General features: G+C 43.0%; 1 protein-coding gene across 1 annotated transcript in view; it reads right to left on the bottom strand.

Annotated features, from left to right (window-relative positions):
• DLGAP1 (DLG associated protein 1) overlaps positions 1-23,824 on the bottom strand; it is a 437,388-nt gene that overhangs the window by 395,192 nt on the left and 18,372 nt on the right. Inside the window, 1 exon segment of the mRNA XM_029591059.1 lies at positions 2,438-2,652. Within this exon segment, the coding sequence (XP_029446919.1) occupies positions 2,438-2,652 (215 nt within the window).

Here is a 23,824-nt window from a genome sequence, read left to right as displayed (position 1 = left end):
ACCTTGCTCCACTATATGCTAATCTATCTCATGCATATTCATTGTGGATATCCTGAAATTCTGATTGACTACTGGCTAGGTGTGCCCCAAGAGTTGAGTTGAAACCCCTGCACTAGACAATGTGTCATTTACAGAGCCTCTAACATGGAATAAAGGAGGCACTATTCACTATTGTATGCAGATAAAATCCTGCTCCGGATCCAAGCCAGGTATTCCGTGAGACCATTGTTGCTAGGCCAGCCAGAGTGATCCATTCCATATTTGCAGGGAAGACCAAAAGAGCAGGTGGCAGGCTAGAATTAACAAATTGTTATATGTTTTCCTGAAACTGTCCAAGAAGCTTAAAGTGCTGTGCTTGGCAATATTAATATTATCATAAAAATATCACCTGAAACTGAAAAAGGAAAAAAAAACAGAACTGCAATGTGAGGGAGAAACCTGATCGGAAGCACCTCCCCCCCCCCCCCCCCCCCCAACGTCACCAGGGGCAGTTCCGACCATTGAAAGGTGCCCTGCCACAGGCGCCCTCGAACTGGCAGCCCACCCAACACCTTTGGGCGCCCTGCAGCACTTCTCCATCGCCATGGGAACAGAAGAGAAGACAAAAAAATCACCTGAAACTGAAAAAGGAAAAAAAACAGAACTGCAATGTGAGGGAGAGACCCGATCGGAAGCCCCGCCTCTCCCCCCCCCCCCCGCCGATGTCACCAGGGGCAGCTCCGACCATTGAAAGGCGCCCTGCCACCAGGCGCCGCGCGCCAAAGGGGCACGACAAAGGTGCCCTCCCCTTTGTGCACCCCTTAGTGCAACTGTAGTGCAAATGCCAGTTAATATCTTTGCAATTGAATATCTCTCCTTTGTTTAATATACTTCCTGTTATCCCTTTTTGCTCAATTGTTAACAATCCTGCATTTTGAGCTTTTGTAAACTGTTATGATGGCTTTACCGAATGACGGTATATAAAACTCACTAAATAAACAAATAAATAAATAAATAAATAGTGCACAACAGATGCATGCAGCTCTGCAGTGAGACACATAATGGACTCTCCCTACTCTTACGAACTTTCAATCTATTGACAACAGACAGGATACACAACAAGAAACAGATAAGAGGCTTTAAGAACCACTGGCGAAATGTGTGCAGCAAACATGCTTACTGCATATGCTAAAGATAATGTGCCTTCAGTCCATTGGTCCCATTGTGAGGCTATCACAAGACCACCATGTACAGCAAGGAAAAGCCTCTGGACGCTAAGGAATTTCACCAAATGGAAGCATCCCAGGTAGGTTACTTTTCAAAGCCATTTTTGCAGACAAAACAGTAGAAATGGCTTTTGCTAAATTGCCCATTCGATCTGTGGGTAAAAGGACCGATCTGTTCAGGCTTTTAGCCGGAGTGGAAGTGGCATTTTCTGGGGGCTGGGTTGGGGAGAGGGGAGGTGTTTGGAACTACGTGCATACTTTTGCATTTTCAAAATATCTGGGCACAAATTAGCAAGTGCAGGAGGTTTTGGTGGCCTCATTTTCAAAGGGAACGTGCACATAGAATTTCCATTTGAAAACTGGTTTAAATGCTGTGGGGACATTTTACCCGCACACTTTTTACACCAATGCAGGCAGTTAAAAAATCTCCCCTTATATACTGTATAGTCTATCACTATTGTTGCATTTGTGTTATTTTAAAAAGATATAAATGTAATCATTACTGTAATAGTGTAGAAGTTTATTTTTTTACTTAATATATATGATTTTGGTGTGTTTGTTGGATCAATTACTGATCTTATTCTTGTTAAATAAAATACATTTGTTAAACACTCATTTTTATTTTTTTTAAGTCAACAAATCCTAGCCGAAAAGGACTTTTCTCCATTCTGTGACTCTGGAAATAAAATCTTTATTGAATAAGGGCGCATTGATTGTGAACCAATTCACCCATCAGGTGTACCTCCATGAGGGGAATATATTTCAAGTCTTATCAGCAATAAGGGTCAGAAGGTCCTGAATCCAAAGTCATTCACCTGGGCAATTAGCTGGGGAGAAGAGATATTGGAAAACTGCTCACGCTTTCTGTGGGTAACAGTAGGGCACGTTCCTCCACAATGCATTTACTCTAACCTGCAATTTTCGTGGAGGCATCCCCATGGTGGGATTAGGCCAAGTGGGGGGCCACAATACCCGTATGTTTTGGCAGGAAAAAAGTACCAGCAGGAAAAGCAGTTTTCCAAATCTTTGCAAGCACTTTTTTTTTTTCTTGAGCAGTTTTAAAAGGGGAAAATACTATTACTTTTCTGCTGAGAAATGGTGCACAATCTGTTGGTAAAAGTACCCATGCACTTTGTACTTGCCTGTGCAGTTCTAAAAATTGGCCCCGTAATATTTCTGCTTCTGTTTTTCTGCGCAGGGACAGTGCGGCCCAACTTCTTGGAGGGACTTACTTGAGAGCAGTGAGCTCTGTGAGCGATGGCTGGGTCGCCTTGAGGTAGCTCTCCCGTCGGGCCGCCATCTTTGGGGATGGCTTTGGGCTGGAGTCCGAGTCTCCGCTATCGTCGTCCCCCATGGCTTTGATGTAGCTGCCGCTGCGCATCCTTCGGCAGGGGATTTCATCGTCTTTGCCCCGGGGGGTGTAGCCACTCCATTCATCTTGAGGAACCTTAACAAGATATTAAGAAAAGAAAATCAACATAATCCAGTTCTTAATCTTTCTCCCTCTTATTGGTGTTGCATTGGTAAAAAAAAAAAAAAAAAAAAAGTTTTCTATAAATGCTTCAAGAAAATGTGATGTTTGCGATCATGATCCAATAAGCTGTTTCCTTTTCACATGAAACACAAACAGCAAATTTTATTTTAGAGATGATGATAAACACAAATCAGATTCTCTAAAGCACTGTTCTGTAAAATTTCTGAAACACAATTACTACTTCCATAAGCGTATAAAAAGAACGCAATATAATGGCTCTTTGCAAGAAACTGAGCCTTCTTTCCTCAGGCTGATACACATTATTAGTGCCTTTATACACGTTGTCATTGAGTTTTCAACCAGTACAGAACCTAGAAAGAGAAATGGTAACAAACTGGTGTTATTTGCAAGCTCTATTTTCATTAAAAAAAAAAAAACAACAAAAAAAAAGTATTACAAAACAAGTTGAATTTTAAAACCGGGAGACATGCGAGTATGTTGGGTCGGCGCGTGCTGAGCGGATTTTAAAAGGCACCTGTGTACGCGTGTATCTCTCGGTGCGCACAGAAATGAAAAAGTCCAAAAAAGGGGCGGGGCAAGGTCTGGGCGTTTCGGGGAAAGACCAAGAGACGTGTGCTTAATAAATACGTCTGCACATTGGAGCATAACTTTACTGCTGCTAGAGATGGCATGTAAGTTAGAAGACAAAGAAAAAGTAAAGAGGTGAATGGGGTTTTAAAGATTGCGGTTAACAGGGTGAAAGGGAGGCTGCTTAACTAGCCCTTGCCTGGATGAACTGAGAACAAACTAGGAAAACTGGTAATTGCGTCGGTGCGGTGTCTACTAAAATCCCCCCCCCCCACTTACGTGATAGAAGCAGCATTTACGCACACCTACTTAAAATTACATGCACATGTGTGTGCGTACGGCCTATTTTATACCATGCACGCATACACACGCGTATGTTATAAAATGGCTGCGTCCCTCGCGCAAGCTGGCCAATGTGCGCATTTGTGTGCTCGCATGGCTGTTTAAAAGTTACCATCCCTATGAATAAAAATGTATATGAAAACATTCCTGTAAGTGTGCAAGAATCCTGACAGTAACGCCTATCAAATATTCTGTATACTTATTTCTATTTTTCTGTTCAGGGTTTCCAGTTAGGTCTAGATTAGCCCGACAGGCCTGAATTTACCACCCTGCATGCAGGGACTTGTAGTTCTGATTTCCCTGACTCAGGGTATTGAATAAACATAGCAAGGAGCTGCTGAAAGAGACTCCCTCCATGGGAACCTTCCTAAGGATTCATTTCAACAACTAGGAAACGTACCTGCATGCGATGGGATAAACCCTGGACTGTATCAACGAAGCTGAGTGAATGGAGCTAACTGGCAACCCTATTTCTATGTTATCCTTATATACTGCCTTTCCCTCCAAAAAATGGGACCCAACGGTTTACATAATAGAAAAACAAAATACTCTGATAGTACAGAAGAATTTATTCAACATAAGTCACCTTAGAATATTGTTCCTTCCCTCTTAGATTTTATCAGCACAGGTGGAAAATATGCATGCTTTTCAGCTTCTGCTTTTATGCATTTTTCATAAAGTTTTCTAAATCAGATATAAGGATTTAGTTAGACATGTCATTGTACATGTAAGCTGACTTGTTTGAAAGAGCTGCAATTTACTGAAAAGCTTCCATAACTCTCTGCTTTTCTCTTTCTACAATACAGTTCAAAAGGATTTTGTGATTGGCAAGATTGCTACTCAGGAAAACAGCCTGCTATAAAAAGCCAATCAGAAAAAGTCTCAAGTATTATCTCTGCATTAATCAATGTCTATTTTATAGTGCTGTCAGTGTACAGAAATGTAGTAGAAATAAAAGACATGGCTCAAGATCCTCTTTACCATATGGCTTATTATCTGAGTTAGAACCCACTTAAGGTTGTGGGGCTTGCCAAAGCTCACACAGTGAGTGGAGGAAGCTGGATCCAAGTTTTTTTTTTGTCTAAATTTCACAGCTCTATGGGCCAACAACCATGCTGCACTACCATTTCCAAAATGTTCTGCTGTGAAAATGAGTTACAGCTTTTAGCTAAGTTTAGTGCCCGGAGCCATAGAACTGAATCAATATTTCAAGATATTTGATCCACTTCAGTTTTAGGCATTCTTTACAAAAAAAGAAGCCTTGCGGGCAGTTCGTGCCTATAAATGTGTGACCTAGAATCAACATAAAACAAAGTTGCACACTGTCGTGAGCTAAAATTGAAGGAAACCTAAAAAATATCTCTATCTCTATCTCTCTATATCTACAGTGGAGAAAATGTGCGATGCCGGGGGCAGGGAAAGGGTTGCATTGAGAGTGGGGTTAGGGTTAGGGTAGGGACAGGGTTAGTTATAGAAGGCAATTAGCATTTGTGTGCCTAATCAATGGGAGTACAGATTGGCTATTTGTGCATTTTTCTTTTCTCATGCTGCAAGAAAGACATTGGAACTGGCTCAGAGGATATGCAGTTCTTTCTCAAGGATATTTATTGCTGTTCATGATTTTTATACAACTCCCAATTTCACAGTTGGCGACCAATTTGTTTTAGTGCTCTGAATGTTCTCCTGTAAAATACGAGCATATAAAACAGGACGGCAGTGCTAACTGTATTACACTTGCCAGGAAACACTGCATGTTAACTGGACTATTGATTCCATGGAGTGTGATGCTAGATGCCACCCAGTTTGATATTTAGTGCTTGAGGCTCCCACTGCAGCTCTTTGATAGTTTAAGCAAACAGAAGTCATGGAAAAGGAGGAGAAAGGGTCTAACGTGCAGGCAGGATTCGCGTGCCCTGAGGAAAACCACAAACTGCAGAGAAAATAACTTTTAGGTGGACCCCTTTTTTCCCCCCTCTTTGGGATTATGCAGTGCTGTCTTATATTTAAGTGCTGTTTCCAAGGGGGCTGGAGGAGGGGAAGAGAGGGATAAGCTGGAAGTTGGCAAATTGCTTCTTCATGGCACTTTTCTTGTAATTGCTCTGGGCCACTGGAAATGACCATGTTCAGAACTGGTTATTTACAATGTTCAAAATGAGGCCTGGTTAATTTATTTTAATTTAATTTAATTTTCTCAGAAATGTAAAATGGAAGGTTAAGGCTGATACTGACGCTTCTGTTTAATTTATAATACAGTTTAGAGATACAGCAAGGACTACTTACAGCTGACTATCATAAAGAAGGAAGCACTCTTATGATATTTAAAGAGCAATAATGAAAGCCCTTTCATGGAAACATGATGGAACAAAAAGACCATTACGGCCTACCCATCCACACCAACTAGTCAGCTTTCCAACCCGTGCCACTCCCTCAGAGATCCTCTGTGTTTATCCCATGCCTTCATGACTTCAGATACTGTCCTTGTCTCCCCCACCTCCACTGGGAGGCTATTCCATGCATCCACCACCCTCTCTGTAAAGAAATATTTCCTCAGATTACTCCTGAGTCTACTCCCTTCACCCTCCCCTTCTATTAAAAGAGGCCCATCTCCTGTGCATGGAAACCTTGGAGGAATATTATATCTCCCCTATCCCAACTTTCTTCTAGGGTATATGTGTTTAGGTCTTTAAGCCTGACCCCATATGATTTAGAACAAAGATGGGTGATCATTTTAGTAGCCAGCCTCTGGACCAACTCCAATCAGTTTATATCCGGAACTGTACACAGTATTCCAAATGAGGTCTTACTAAGGATCAATGGATCAAATGCTGTTTTTCCCCATGGAAAAGGGCTTTTTCATAATTGTCCACCCTCGACGTAGGTAAAAATACCTGTGTATGTGAGCAATGTGGGTACTTTTACCTGCAAACCTTTGGAGGTATTTCCTCAGTAGGGTTTGGTCAAGGATGCATATATACACATACAGTAGCTCTGAATAATCAAAAGTACTGATCTAAATTTTCTTAAAATAGTACCCACACAAAAGAATGGGGGCAAATTTCTGTGGGTACCTTTGGTGGGGCAATAATTAAAGTAAAACTGCCCATGTAGTTTTGCTTTGATTATTTTACCAAATCTCATAGGTAAAAATTACCTGCAGGTTTTTCCAAAATGTGAGAAGTTTGATTATTATCTACAGGATGTTTATACTTTTCTGTCTGCAATGTTCTGCATGTATTCTTAGCACAGATTTCTGTATTTCACACAGGTTTTTATCAGTATTATGTCTCCAAAGCTATGTTTGTTCTCCCACATATATATTATTTTGACTTGTGGATGTTTAAACACAACAGCTAATACACATGCTACATAAAAATAAAAGTCTTGCATTTTCTCTTATTCCTTTTGCACTCCTCTTAGCTTTGCTTTATACTTTGCATTTTGTTTCTCCTAGCTCACAGTCACTCGCTAGCCTCTTTCGCCTTCACATCATTTTGCCAGTGCCTCAAATGCAAGCTGATCTTTCCACCTGTAGGAATGCAAACAATGCCCTTCACATGGGGAGGATGAGTGGCCTACTAGCACATTGGCCTGTAAGTCCAGAAAAGCCCTTTAGAGCTTGAGTCCAGTCCAGCACTCACCATTACTACTAGCTCTCTGTGTGATGTTGGGCAAATTACTTTATGGACTTCTACCTCAAGAACTTAATTTAAAAAGACATTTATATTAAGTTGGCTTTCCAGATTCATGATTCTTTTCTTTTTCTCACAAAAGGCTTACTTCTTCGACCGTAATACATAAGTGGTTCCATGAGCTGGCATAATGACACCTTGAGTACCTTCTTACGTTGCCCTAAAATACAAAGGCTGCTTCATATTTTCTTTTCTAGATACAAAGTAGATACAGATTTCAATTCAATTGTCACTATCCATCTTTATGAATAGAAATGGAAAACTAAGAACCTCGGGCATAGGATGCACTGTGAGGCTCATGAGCAAAAGTGTATGAGATTCAGCAGCCAAGAAACACAGTAACAACCAGGCCAACAATACCTTAGAGTAGTTTTTTTTAATCTTATCATGAAAATTATTTGCATTCATTCTTTATTTAAAAAATATTTTATGTTATCCCATATTGTTTCTGATCTTTGTGACAAAGCTATGACATTACAGTGGCCTCAACATCAGTCAGACACATTACACCTTTTATTTATCAGGATCTAAGCCAGGGATGGCAAACTCCAGTCCTCGAGTGGCACTAACAGGCCAGGGTTTTCAGGATATCCGCAATCAATGTGGCACTCGAGGACTGGAGCTCGCCATCCCTGATCTAAGCTGCACTTGAGTACAGGATAGATATATATATCATCTTATCTACCTACTTTCTATTTGCTCTCCATCACTTCCCCATCACTATATTTTATTGCTTTTTGCAGAAATGTGATTTGATCTTTATTCAATGGTGATTTTCTGCCAGCTCATGGACCTGGAAACGTTTCTGTGCTGCAGCTGAACTGGAAGGTGGAGGCCATGACTGGCCCTGATCTGGTACCATGTTTTATTTTTTTTTTTTAAAGAAAATTCTTACTGTTTATGTTGGGGGAAAGGTGGTGAGGGAATAAAGGCACTGAGACATACTAGAGAATGGTACGGCTCCTCTAGCTATTGGTGGCTGTATTTAATAGTTCAGTTCTTCTCTGTCTTTAAAATCTTTCAGCTGATTGTTTGAAAGTTTGTTTTAATTGCTCTGGGTCTGATTTTTCTTTTTTACGTATGGGAAGTCTGGGATAACACATTTCTTTTGCCCTCTTAGTGGAAGAAAACTTGCAGGTGAACGCCTCCCACATGTGGGTCTCGTTTACTAAAGCTCTTTTTCCCAAGGATACAGAATGGGGAAAAAGGCCTTAATGCATCAGGCTCTCATCAGGGATTTTATTTCTGACACTTTCAGAGTCATTAAATAAATCACATTCATTCCACATTTGTTCACCTGTACAATAGAAAATATGTTAAAATGATTCTATATATTTCATATATGTTTCTCTTTTGCAGTGGGAAGCAAAAAAAAAAAAAAAACGTATTTGGCCACAGAGAACAGCATGGCCAACTCATGGCTAGGTGTAAATGGACAGAAACTTGCACAGATGAGACTTTTATGGATACAGATTATCCAGGAATATTCTTAGACTACCACCCATGCTAAAATCTCATATTCTAAGATGCACATTTAGCAGGCAATTGTTGTGCTTAAACTGAACCTCTTTACCCACAAAAATCCTAAGAGATTTTTTAATAGTGACCATGTATAAAAAACAAGACTATAACGGGCCGGACATCGATTGGCTCAACTACTGAAAAAAGAGGAATGCCTATATATTTGTGTTGCTATAAGTTTTCTATAAAATCATGAACTCTGACAGCTAATAATAAAATATTTGCATTCAATGTGATATATCAGGTTTACAATCAAAACTAAATATCATGCAAAGTGCTGTTCTGAAAATTCAATTTTGATGTTCTATTAAGATTCATTCCCCTTGGTAGTGCAGTGAAACCGGATATTTTTTTGACTCTGAAGGCAAATAGAAATATAGCATTAACCATTCACAAGAATAACATATTTCTTATAACAGTCTGCTGGCTTAGTTGTGTAATAAACTCCAGCATGGAAGAAACAATATGGAGTCATCTCAGGTTTTAATTCTAAGAAAAAGGTAATTTAAAGTCAATTTTATTGCCCATAAGCTGTAAATAACTTACCTTATTTGATGTGAAAGCAAACAGACTCTCTCTACGGTAAATTATGTTCATCATTTGTCCTACTTTTGATTTGGTTTAACGCAGCTGAGAGCATTTAAGCCTCTCTCTCCTCGCCTTGCCAGTACCGAGTGGGCGACTATGGCAGTAAACAGAAGGGGCTGGAGGGGAGTGGCTGGGCATCACTCACAACAGTAGGGTTTGTAACTTTAGCTTCCCATTGGTATGCAAATACTTAATGGAATGAGGTCACAGAACTGAAGAACAATACTTAATGACTGCTCAGTGCTGAATTTCAAACCCATGCAATTTAGTCTCCTTACCAATTATCATGGCTCTGTTGTATAGAAAACGTTACATCCAAAAGCAAGCACTGTTTCTGCTTTCTCTCGCTGGAGTGAGTCTCACACATCAAAATGTTAAGTTCTGGTTTGCTAACTCAATGAATGGCTCGTTATAATGTGAGTAAATCAAGTGTTGGTACACTTAATCTTGGGGTGGAGAAGGAATATTTTTGTTGCTGATGCAGAGCTGAAAACAGATGCAGTGCATTTTTCGGCACAACTAGGATCAGGTTAGGAAAAAAATGGGAAACATCACTTTTGCAAGATAGGTTCTATGGGGCAGATTTTAAAATCTGCGCGCTGGGTACATTTGTGCGCGCTACCCAGCGCGCACAAATGTGCACCCGATTTTATAACATGTGCGCGCTGCCGCGAGCATGTTATAAAATCCAGGGTCGGTGCGCACAAGGGGGTGCACATTTGTGCACCTTGCGAGCGCCGAGCCCTAGGGGAGCTCCGATGGCTTTCCCAGTTCCCTCCAAGGCCGCTTGGAAATCAAAGCGGCCTCGGAGGAACTTTTCTTCCACTCCCCCCCACCTTCCCCTCCCTTCCCCCATCTAACCCACCCCCCCAGCCCTATCCAAATCACCCCTACCTTGTTTTAAATAGTTAAGCCTGCCTCTGGCAGGTGTAACATGTGCGCGCCGGCCAGCTGCCAGCGCGCCATCCCCCGGCACAGTCGCTGTGCCAGATGCCTCGGTCCCATCCCCGGACCGCCCCTGGACCGGCACCCCGCCCACAACCCCGCCCCCTTCCCACCCCTTTTTTAAAGCCCTGGGACATACGCATGTCCCAGGGCTTGGCGCGCGCAGGAGCAGGTTTTCGGGATTACGCGTGTAACCCTTTGAAAATCTGCCCCTATGTGAGCAGATCTTGAGCAGCAATACTTAGGGACTGATGCAATACAGTACGTTCAGCCAAGCGCACTGTATTACCCACAGTCAGACTCGGGTTAAATAGGCGCTAATCCACCCCCTAATGCAATAGGGGAATTAGCACCTATTTAACGCGCATCTGATGCGGAGTGAATGAGTTAGTGCTCATCACATGCAAATGCATGTGAATGAGGCTATTACTCATCAACTCCAATGCAAAAAAATAAATGTGCATCTCAGACGCACATTTATTGCTCAGCTATTAACGCCTACCTGGTGCAGGCGTTAATAGCTGAGCACATTGAAAAGAAGTACAGAAAAGCAGAAAAACTGTTTTTCTGTACTTCTTTTAAAAGTAAAAAAAAAAAAAAAACTCAGCCGGCCGCATTGAAGACCAATGCTGATATGCTTGGCGTCGATTTTCATAACGGACGGACTGCAGTTATGAAAACCGATGCCGAGTTTATCGGTGTCGCTGTTCATAACCGGCAGACCGCCGATAACCGCGACCTCCCTAATTGTAATATAGCATGACGCCCCCCATGCACACGCTAAGAAAGGGGGCGCTGACTTTTCAGTGCCCGCTTTCCATGCTTTTTTTTGCATCGGCCCCTTAGAGATGTATGATACAGAGGCATTACGGTGATTTCTGTTTTATTTTCCATTTCTTTATGAAGAAGTCCTAAACAGCCTATTTGCTTTTTTTGACCACCACCACACACTGAGCTAAAGGGAGAATTTTAAAAACCCTAAGCACGGCAAATTCGGGAGATATGTGCGTGACTGGGATTTGTGCGGGCTGTACGGCTTTTAAGAGGCCAGCAGCCACACACATATTTCCCGATACGTGGGAAAAAAGGGGCGGGGTCTGGCCAGGGTATGGGCGGGGCATGAGGGGCTGGGACTGCACCCATGAAGTCAGTTATGTGCACTAGTGCGCACCGGGATCCCACAACCGCGTAACTTGTTTCTGCTATGGACAGCGTGTAACTGGTTAAATATTAAAAAAAGGAAAATCAGTGGAGTTTTAGGGGCTAATAGGGTAAAAAGGAAGCAAGTTAGGTAGGGATTTTAGGAAGTCCGTTCCTTTACTAGGGCAAACTAGTGGGGAACTGGGAAATAGGCCTATTGCGTCGCTGCGCGTACCTACTAAAATTTCCCCCCCTTACGCGCTCGAGACGGGATACACGTGCATATGCGTGCATCGATATAACATCATGGGGTAGGTGATTTTATAACATGTGCACATAAGTGTGCGTTTGTTATAAAATCAGCGCGACCATGTGTGCGTGCCAGCAAAGGCGCGCACATTTGTGCACGCATGTCAGTTTGAAAGTTACTGTCCCTGGATTTAAATATATTTTCCACAAGGACTCCAAGATCCTCTACCTGGGTGGTCACTCCTATTACAGAACTCAGTATATTGCATACAAATATTTGGGATTATTTCTCCCCATGTGCATCACGTCCACAGTAAATTTCAGCTGCCATTTAGATGGCCAGTACTCCAGTCTTGCAAGATCCTCCTACAATTCCTCACAATCTGCTTGTATTTGAACAACTTTGAATAATTTTGTGTCATCTGCAAATTTGATCACCTTACTTGTTGCTCACATTTCTCAATAACTTATCCCTAGATTCATCAAAATGCTATACATTTCGCATGATTAATGCCTGTGATAAAAGAAGGGGCATGGTTAATTACTGCAGTGTGTGCTATGGGGATGGTGCTTGGCTAGAAAGAGAGTGAGATTGAGAGCCTCTTTGTAAGGCTCTCATATTATTCATCTATTTATACCACTATAGGAGGGTCATCTAGTGACTCGAGGTGAGGTTTTGGTGGTGGTCTAGGGTTTGGGGGCCAGTTTTACATGCACAGTCAGACATATGAACAGCACAGTACACATCAGTGGATATTTGATGTGATTTGGAATGAGGAAAGGTACACAAAGATGAGATTTCTACAATGTTCTCTTGCCCTAGCTTGATAGAATGAACATCAACATAGGCAGTAAAAAAACAAAGAAGTACCTTTGATGGTATTAGAGCTAAGGTAGTGAGGGCTTACTGCAAATTCTCTAAGATTTGCGATATCTTTTTGAAGTTATTCTTTTCTCTTTATGCTGCTGGGTATTTACATTCTGAAGTGGAGTTACAGGATTTTTTGGAGACTTGAGGCTTCCCAAGTTATCACCTGATAAGAGGAAGAGCTAGTCAGTTCTAAGTTTTTTCAATGACATTTATTCAGCTGTGAAATCTTTCCTGGGAGAAAGTACTTAGTGCCCAAAGGGTTTCAAGTGGATTTTTATGAGGAGTTTATGTTGAATTTGGCTCCTATTCTTAAAGGATTGTTTAATTAGTAGCCCAGATAGATGTAAATAAATAGAAAACAGATGTGACTATCTCTAAAGCGCCCGTATTTTCTGCTAATAAGCAAGCTATGAATACAAGAAAAAATGCAGATAAAAAAAAACCATACTTTAAAATGTCAGTATGTGATCGCACAAAGTCTGAATAGTAAGATTGGAAAGGTAGAATGTATGGCATTATATGTGGCTATAGACATTCTTGGTATCTCAGATTCACGGTGGAAGGAGGATAAGCAATGGGACACTGTGATATTAGCATATAAATTAAATCGATGGGATAGGGTAGATCATTTGGTGGAGAGATGGCACTATAGTATATGTAAAGGATAGCACAGAATGAAGCATGATAAAAATTCAGCAGGAAACAAAATGCACTTTGGAGTCCTTATGGTTAGAAATTCCATATGTGACAGGTAAGAGAGTAATGGTAATGGTAATATTTTATTTTCCCTATACTGATTTTAAATTAAAAAAATTTTAAAAACAGTTTACAGAGATAATAAACAATAATAATAAGCACATGGTTAAATTACAATTTTACAATTAGTAAAATAAAATAAAACATTTAAATCCAATAAATCAAGTAATAAAATCTTATAAATAATAAGATAAAATAAGAAATGATTAATAGAGATCGATAATACATAATAAAACATAATCGGTCAATGAAACGTACTGAGAACCACTATATAAGAACATCAGTGACAGTCAAAGACTTGATTATACAATAAGGTCTTTACCATTTCCCTAAATTTCAAGTAGCTCTTTCCTAACCATTAAACAAAAGGAATAGCATTCCAGGTAATAGGGGCCTGATACTGGACTGTACAATCCCAGCTTGAAGAAGGAACATATGGTCTATATCCCTAAAGTACAACTCATTCCTTTACCTGATTCATAAGTGGGATATGAGGCTCACATCCATAAATCATTCCTTGAGGTCACTAACTCACCCCACACATCTTACACTCCTTTCTCCTCTGCTACTCACAATCCATGGAGCTTCTTTAATGGAAGTATTGTACTCCATAGACCACCAGGTACCTCTCCCCGCAGATCCTGTGTCCATCTTGCCAACAGTGCTTAGGATTTCCCTGATCTCTTCCACCCTTTGGTCCTCCTTGGGGCATTTTTCCTTTTGGAAATACTTTTTTCTCTACTCTCTCTGCATTCCTGGCCATTTTCTGTAGGGGAGGAAACACCATCCACTTCACACCTCGGTGTTGCATGTGCCGGCTGCGGCCAGGCCCTCTTACCCTCTTCTGCCTGCCCCAGCATCTGGCTCCACTTCCCTCGCGGCTGTCGGTCGCTGTCTCCATCCTCGGCGTTCCTGTCTCCACGGCTGACTCCTGTGCTCCGCGGCGGGCCTCTCTGCGTGGTCCGCAGAGAGATGCCGCCGTCCTGTGCTGCACATCTCTGTTCCTTATAAAGGGACCGGGGCGGGAATCCAGTCCGCGGCCATGGATGATGATGTCACTGAGCTCTGGTATATAAGGCCAGGCTCAGCTCCTGCGGGTCTCCTTTGCAACAGGTCTCCACACCGGACTTGTACTTCGTTGCCTCCTTGGTGATTTCCTCGTGTTCCAGATTCCTATTCCTTCCGTGTTCCTGTTCCTGGTTTTCATCTTCTCCTGTTCCTGTGCTTTGTGCTACTCAACTATTCTTATGGACTGATCTTCTCCTAGTCCAGACCTCTGCTTCACCTGACCATGCTACGGATCATCTCCTAGTCCAGACTTCTGCTTCACCTGATCACGCTTCTGATCATCTCCTAGCCCTGACCTCTGCTTCGCCTGACCACACTATGGATCATCTCCTAGACCAGACCTCCACTTCGTCTGATCATGCTACTGTTCATCTCCTGGACGTGACTTCTGCCTTGCTTTGCCACTGCTCCTTGATCGCTGCCTGCCCTGACGTCAGCCTGTTCCATGATGCCTCTACAGTCTTAGTCCTAGACTTGGCCTTTTGGTTTTCGGCCTGCTCTTGCTCGGGCACCCCCTGTCTGACTCTTGTTCCTATTGGCGCCCGGGTCTCCGGGACTCCGCCTCATCCAGTACAGACTCTCCAGTTCTGCTGTTTTTGTCTCCTGACTGACTTCATCATCATCTCATCGAAGACCTCGGACGGAGGCCCACCTAACTCCAGCTGCCCAAGTACCTAAAAGCTCAACCCGCCTGCCAACAGTGGGAACCCTTAGAGCCTCCCCTATGGGTAGCGTCAACCCCACTTTGGCCCAAGGGTCCACCTCCTGCTCAACACTCGGGCCTCTCCCCTTGAGGGGAAGAGACCCTACAGGGCCCACTCCACATGGAGGGGACTTGGACCCATCAGCCTGAAGGCTGGCTTCCTCCAGCATCCTACGCCATACTGGAGGTTCTTTAGTCTTCAACTGACTCCTGCCAAACTTGACCCAGGTTATATACCTTCCTAGGCCACTCTTCTATAGGCTCATCTTTCCAGCTCTCTTAAAGGGAAACCCACACTAGAACCCCTTAACAACTGTATCTGGAACTTTCCATTAACCAGTATATAACAAAGGTCAACACTGTTTCTTATAACAACTAGTGGCGGTTCACTGGTACTGTGTCCAATATCATTTTCCATCTTTAAGTCTCCTAACAGAGACACCATAAGGCTTCCTCACCCAAAGTCTTTCCAAACACCAGACCTCCAGATGCAGCCTCAATTTGGATGTCCCATCGCACCTATAATGCCATATACTTTTGTTTCCTACAGAATCCTAATGTGTTATATAAATGTGCATGTTCTGATTTTGTTTGCAATAGTAATTAGGGATGTGAATCGTTTTAGGACGATTAAAATTATCGTCCGATAATTTTAATATCGTCTTAAACCGTTATGGAACACAATACAATAGAGATTCTAACGATTTATCGTTATAAATCGTTAGAATCGTGAGCCGGCACACTAAAACCCCCTAAAACCCACCCCCGACCCTTTAAATTAAATCCCCCACCCTCCCGAACCCCCCCCAAATGAGTTAAATAACCTGCGGGTCCAGTGGCGATCCGGAACGGCAGCGGTCCGGAACGGGCTCCTGCTCCTGAATCTTGTTGTCTTCAGCCGGCGCCATTTTCCAAAATGGCGCCGAAAAATGGCGGCGGCCATAGACGAACACGATTGGACGGCAGGAGGTCCTTCCGGACCCCCACTGGACTTTTGGCAAGTCTCGTGGGGGTCAGGAGGCCCCCCACAAGCTGGCCAAAAGTTCCTGGAGGTCCAGCAGGGGTCAGGGAGCGATTTCCCGCCGCGAATCGTTTTCGTACGGAAAATGGCGCCGGCAGGAGATCGACTGCAGGAGGTCGTTCAGCGAGGCGCCGGAACCCTCGCTGAACAACCTCCTGCAGTCGATCTCCTGCCGGCGCCATTTTCCGTACGAAAACGATTCGCGGCGGGAAATCGCTCCCTGACCCCTGCTGGACCTCCAGGAACTTTTGGCCAGCTTGTGGGGGGCCTCCTGACCCCCACGAGACTTGCCAAAAGTCCAGCGGGGGTCCGGAAGGACCTCCTGCCGTCCAATCGTGTTCGTCTATGGCCGCCGCCATTTTTCGGCGCCATTTTGGAAAATGGCGCCGGCTGAAGACAACAAGATTCAGGAGCAGGAGCCCGTTCCGGACCGCTGCCGTTCCGGACCGCCGCTGGACCCGCAGGTTATTTAACTCATTTGGGGGGGGTTCGGGAGGGTGGGGGATTTAATTTAAAGGGTCGGGGGTGGGTTTTAGGGGGTTTTAATGTGCCGGTTTTGCGATTTTTAGATTTTTAGATTTTTCACGATTTTTCACGATATTTTACCCCCCCAAACGGCAACAATACGATTCCCTCCCCCTCCCAGCCGAAATCGATCGTTAAGACGATCGAGGACACGATTCACATCCCTAATAGTAATACATAATGGAGGTTATTTTCAAAAGCATTCATGTGCATAAAATTAGATTTTATGAGCATAAATTGATTTTTGAAAATTGCTATTTTTACACATATAACTCCTTTGAACATTCACTCCATAAGGCTGAACTTTCAGAAAGGTTTTACATGTGTAAATGGACTTTTGCTACTTTTACATGCATAACTCTTTTGAAAATTCACTCCTGTGTTTGTTTTTTTTAATGTATGTTGTTTTATTGTCTGCTCCAGCTCTCTCCTTCCCATCCCTGGGAGAGTCTTTAGTTGTGGAGGCATGTTACAAATGACATTCTAAGTCACACAGCTGAGAGATGGAGTTATTTATATGGCCCTTTCCATAGGTGGCGGGGGTTTACAATTTTAAAGCTAACTGGCTAATCTTGTGAATACACCTAACCTTTTCTGGTATCAATCCTAGAGAGAAACTATAGTTGCACCAACTATAGGGATCTTAGCAATTTATCAGTATTTATCATGTGATTTAATCTTGTGAATAGCCTCTGGCAATCCCTGTCTTCTGCTGGGATCACAGGACGTTGCTACCGCAGTCCCAGCTGGCGCTTTCAGTGATGCTATGTCAGCAATTGGACTTAACTGGATAAGTTGATTGGCTAACTTGTCCCTGCACAGGAACGTACCTGAAGCCCCCATTACTTATCCAGCTAATTTTTTAAACTCTGGCAATTTTGAAAACTCAACATTTAGCCGGATAACTTGTGAGTTATCCGGCTAAATGCCTTTTAATATTGGCTTCCGTGTTTTTACAATTTTTAATATGAATGATATGGCATATTGATGCTTTTATTGCTGCAATTTATTATTTGCGTTGTACATCATCTTGTAAGAGCTTATTTGAAAGATAGTTTATAAATCTAACAAAATAAAATAAACAATTAAAATAAATAAAAATGTATTTCTTTTCTTCCCATGGAACATCATGAGATCTGGCCCATGCCATTGTTTTTCCTTTTATTGGAGGCAGGGTGTCCTGCTCTGGACTAGGAACAAGCACCTCACTGCTCTAAAAAACATCCAAAATGAAGACATTCATTAATGGACTGAATTTAGGAAATAGAAAGCAAAAAATTAATCTAGAGAAAAGTAACACTCTTATTCTTGCAGCACACATCGGATAATTAAATGTTGCAAACCCTACCTATCTGAAAGAGAAAAGTAGGAGACAACACAGAGCAGGCTTATTGGTGGTAGTTCTTTGTCTCAGTAGCAGTTTTTGAGTGCCAGCTGGACAAAGGCATGAGAGTAGAAGCTGAGGGTTTGGCTGAGCTGTTCACCCTGACTGCCATGCTAGCTCTCAGTCAGGTAATGATTGTAAGCATGTAGACTAAATATATTTTTGACTAGCTTTCAAGAATACTTTTCATCAGGTCACAGCATAATGAAGAGATTACTACAATGGATGAAACTGCCCAAATATACAAGTATGATGGGAGTTAAGTGCCATACACAGCCAGAAGGTGTGCTGGTGGCCTAAGCTGAAAGGAAAAAATGCCTAGAATGAAACAGAGGACTCCCAGAGAAGGAACGTATACAAATCTCAGCAGACTAAGCCATGTGGGGACTCTGGGTGTGGAGCCTCTAATGTGCAGGGTGAGTGGAGACGCACAGCAGCACATACCAGAGCATCTTAAATGTGTGCATTGTCTTTAGAGATGTCCTACAGCAGAGGAAGTGCTAACAGACGCAGCTGGGGTTTTTCCTTTGGGAAAAGAGATGTGGACTTCAGTCATCCGGAAGTGATGTTTTTCTTGGCTGCTTTTATGGTGGCAGTCAAGCCACAAAACAGTGAGTTAAAATATGATTGGGAAGATAATGTTTAACTTATTTGAATTTTGGAACTATTTTACTATCGGAGTAGATAGAGGTTTCCTTCTCAGCTATCCACACTCAGCCAGCAAAAGCCAGGAAACTATTTTACAAACACTTTTTGCATTGATTGCAGTGAGGGTAAGTCAAAGATGTCAAAGACCTATGGATTACAAGTACCATTTGCATTGCTTGCAGTGGGGTAGGGAGTACTCTTTCAGCCCCATAAATGCAGCGAGCAAGAATCAGAGAGAACTATAGATACTGTTTGAAAAACTTGTTGTGTAAGAAGGGTTATCTCCCCTCAGCCACACATCAGAAACTGACAGGAGTCAAGTAAACTGCCAGTCAAAAATGCTACTGTAGCTGCTCTTCCTGAAAGAAGCCAGTCATTTACAATTTAACTGATGCTAATTGCTGAGATTGGGACTCAGTCAGGCCTTTCAGAAGAGGTTTGGACATTATGCTACTATGAGCAAGCTCAAATTCTGGTTGCTCCCCCCCCCCCCCATCTTGGGCTCTCCTCTGGGCAAAGGGACCACTCAGTACCGGGCTGAGTCCTGACACATTTCTTCTGCCATGGTGGGGTTCTCCATTGGGACTAAGAATTTTACCTTTAGTGCTCAAGGCACTAGACTTGAATTTTCAATAAACACTCTCCAAAGAATTATAGTATTACAAAAATAAAAGTCTTCATCATGAAACATTGCCATAAATCATTTGACACATGGTACATTGTCTCCTTATAGCATCCAGATTAAACAGTTACATTTTATAAAGGGTTTCTGATCCATCCCTTACCTCCTAGAATTTAGGTTCCCCTTGGACCGGTGGTGAATTCTCTCTTTCTTGGGGACACCTTATTGTACCTTGCTTCTAGTGCTTGATCCCTGCTTCTCTCTCCTCTGCAGATTGAGCACCAGATAGGTAACTTGTTCTTTTCTGTCAATAATCAGGCTGAATTAGCCATGTTGAATGGATGATTATATCAGCGGCACTAGGTGGAGATGTCTCTCAAAGCTTTTAGAGCTTTAGCTCTACTGGGCATGAGTGGCAGTTCACACGTGACTGAGTGCTCCAGAAGTCTCCTCAGTCTTTTTTTTGTCCACACTTCGCATGTATAGTAGAATCTTGTTACTCAGATTCATCTCAGATTTTCTATGTTTTGAATTGGTGACCCTGAAAGCAGCACTTTTCAGCACTAACATGGCCAAGAGGAAAACCTCAGGGTTCAAATGCTGCTTGTGTGGCCACATAATGTCACTCATGGATGGGCACAACTATTGCTATTTGTGCCTTGGACCCAACCTTGACCAGGCCAATTGCTGTGACTGTGGCAGGATGTCACCTAGGGCCTAGAGACAAAAAGCAGAGAAAATTGCTTGCCTCTAGGTAGAAGGCATGTCAGCATCAGGAGGTTTGTCATCCGTAGAGGTTCAAAAGCATAGCAAGTCATCAAAATCGTCACTAGGATGGTCAATACAGTCCCACAATCTAGAGCATTGACTGGCCTCCGTAGGATCATTGTATTCTCCAAGTGTGCTATCAAAAGATTCCTTGATGCAGCCTAGGTTGCATGGAACCGCAGCACAAAAAAAAATAATAATTGGCGCCGAAACAAATGACAAACACAATGCCCGGTGCATTGCAGCTGGCACAAGGAATGACAATGTCCATGTGCACGATGCACCACCTCGTATGGCGCATGATGCACGACACAGTGCCAATGGTGCATATAGTGTGCATGGCACAAGAGCCACACCAACCAAGTTTGCACAATGCCAATACCCATAAAGAGGTACCAAGTACTGAAAGACCAGCATAGGAGATGATCTTACTGCAGAAGAAATAGCAGAAGGAAAATGACAAAAAAATGGGGGGGGGGGGGGGGGCTGGATGAATTACCCCTCTATCAAAAGGCTCAGCTCTGCATCCAGAGACCACAACACTGTGATGCAACCTGTTCAAGGACCTCCTCAACAAGGGGAGCCTCTCCATGAGGCATCAGGCCTTCGCTAGAGGGCTCACAGGTCTACCTTGGCCTCAGAATCCTCCAAAGGAAGTGGGAGCCAAGTTTATTCAGGTCTCAACTCCCAGGAAAGATGTCCAGCATAAAGAAGACTGGCCAGTTCCATCAGGTTTTCCCTAGGTCCTTACACCTGCTCACGACATATTGGCTCAGTTTTACTACCACCAAGACTGCCACAGGGAATCTATTCAGTCAAGAAGGCAGTCCATATACCTTAAGGGGAACCAGGCTCCTTTCTAGCTTCCAGTCTTTGGCAGCAGGGTCTCCATCTCCAGACACCACAGCCTGTTTATTCTTTGTTGCCAAGGGACCCCTTGCCTACCACTAATCAGGAGCAAATCCTAGTGAAGTTGATGATCCAGAGTCTTCTGGCCACAGATCACAGCAAGCAGTAGACCAGATAACAGACATTGTGAAGAATTTCTTTTCATTGTTCCCACAAGCCCAACAACCAAGTTTTCCTCCAGAGTACCCAATTATGCTAGGTACAACAGAAGTGGTAATGCCAGGAACAGTGCCACTTCCTCCATCTACATTATTGAAAGACATCAGGGAGGAAGTCCCACTACCATTTGTTCCCTCAAGGGAATCATCAGCACCATCTCAAAGATTGGAAAGTCTCCTACTGCCATCTCCAGGGGAGTCCCCAGGAAGTTCAACAGGAATACCTCCTGACCTGCCTGAATAGTCTCTGGATCACTCCTCCCCACTGGAGGACTTAACATACTGAGGTTATGGGAATATTAAAAATCTTAGATATCCCATCACAACCAGCCACTTTTTCTTCTCATGCAGTACTGGATAAGTTACTGATGAAAACATGGGAGTCCTCCTTTTCATGGACAACGGTGGCATGCAAATTAGATCAAAGGTTTTGATCAGAAAGACTCCGGGATATGGCATAGTAGTTCTGCCACATAACTTGGTGATTGTGGAATCTGCTATGAGGAAGGCGAAGAAATCAAGACCCCACTGTAATTTGTCACCTGGGAAAGGTCACAAGCTCTTGGGATGACTTTGGCAAAAAAGCCTTTCAAAGTGCAATGCTCATAACTCAAATTCAGCAGCACTAGTTTTATATGATGCAGTATTTGCATGAGTATGTGCAGTTATTAAAAACCCTACATTAGGTTGCAAAAAGGACCAACCAATCTTACCATAGCCTCTTTATGACTTAGAGGAAGGTCTTCGCTATCTCCTTAGATCTGTGTATGAGGGCTTCGATATGGTGGCCATAACTTCAGTGGCCTCCATAGTGGTTAGACACATGGTATGGTTCTGAGCTAGCGCCATCAGGGAGGATGTCCATGAAAAATTGACAGAACTCCCATATTTAGGTGACAACCTCTTTGGCGAGAAGCTGAGAGAAATGGTCTTGCAGATGAAAGAGCACAATGTTGCAATCTAGTCCTTGTCTGCTGTAGGAGACCAGCTAAATGCACCAAGATGTTTTTATCCACAGTATAAATACACCTTCTTCCCAAAAAGGACTTATAGACCTATCATCAAGCCCCATAGCAACTGCTGTGTCCGAGGCCACCAGCCTCCCAAAATCAAGGATGGAAAAGAGATCAGTGTCAGCAGAAACCACAACCACAGCCAGTGGTGAAGGCACAGCAGAATTTTTAAAATTACCACCACCACCACAGCAACTGATAGAATCCATTACTTTTTAAATGACTGGCCCACAATCACTTACTTTTTAAATGACTGGCCCACAATCACTACAGATCAGTGGATGTTGATGAAAATAAAGGAAGGATACCATTTCAACTTCAACAACTGGCCTCAAACACCTCACCTCGTTATACTCTTACTCGACCAGCCCCAAATGTTCATTCTGGATCTAAAATAGTCAGTAGTCTTTGTTCTAAAGCATATGGGGATAGACTTAAAGGTCTAAACATGTATACCTGAGAAGAAAGGCAATATAGGGGAGATATGATAGAGATATTCAAATATCTCAAAGGTTTCCATGCACAGGAGGTGAGGGTGAAAGGGTAGATTCAGGAGTAATCATAGGAAATATTTCTTTACAGAAAGGGTGGAGGATGCATGGATCAGCCTCCCAGTGGAGGTGGTGGAGACAAAAAAACAGTATCTAAATTCAAGAAAGTATGGGATAAATACAATGGATCTCTAAGGAAGTGATGAGAATTATAATACTAAATGTATTAGACAGATGGGTGGACTGGATGGGCCATGTGGTCTTTTTCTGCCATCATATTTCTATGTTTCTGTTATAATTAGTGAGGTTTGGGTGGACCCTTGGACACTGTGGCAGCTGACCACGCCCACGGGGGGAAGTCCCATGAGGGGCCACAGGTCAGGCTCAGCTTAGGACACACAAACACAGAGATTGATCTTTTATTAGACAATGTGGTGAAGCCACCAGAGGTGGCAGTAGTGAGCAGCAGAAGTAGTGAGCAGCAGAAGTAGCCCAGAGTGAGGGCCAAGCGGCGCACGCGCCCTAAGGTACCAGTGGAGCATGGCGAGAGGCAGCGCCCAAGCCAGTCCAGGGACACAGGAGAGGACGGCAGGCAGATGCCGCAGCAGCCAGGCATCCTTCCATAGCGAGCGGAGGTGCAAAGAAAGAAAGGTAGGCGACATGAAGCCGTTGGGAAGGGACGGTTGCAACAGTTTCTAGAGGTGCAGTAGCTTCTGAAGCAGAACACCATCCAGGAACTAACCCATTCTCAGTATAACCAGTGGTATTTATCCAAATATTTTCTCATTCCAAGAAATCTGGAAGTCTTCGCGCAATATTGGATCTCAGATCTCTCAACAAACACCTGTAATGAGAGAAATTCAAGATGATGTCTCTAGGAATGATTTTGCCTTTTATTCAGCCACAGGACTGGATGTGCTCTCTAGACCTCAAGGATGTATATATACATATCCCTATGCACCCATCCTGTTGGCATTACCTCTGCATCAAGGTGGGAGAAAAACATTATCAATACAAAGTTCTCCCATTTGGCCTCTTATTAGCCCTGAGAGCTTTTATGAAATGCTTAGCTGTGGCAGTAGCCCACCTACATCACTCAGGAAGATGTATTTTTCATTACCTGGTCAGCTGGTTAATTACAGTACC

This window comes from Rhinatrema bivittatum, chromosome 2 (assembly GCF_901001135.1).
Source record: "Rhinatrema bivittatum chromosome 2, aRhiBiv1.1, whole genome shotgun sequence".
In the NCBI taxonomy this organism is placed as follows: Eukaryota; Metazoa; Chordata; class Amphibia; order Gymnophiona; family Rhinatrematidae; genus Rhinatrema; species Rhinatrema bivittatum.
This window is presented reverse-complemented; position numbering and strand designations above follow the sequence as displayed.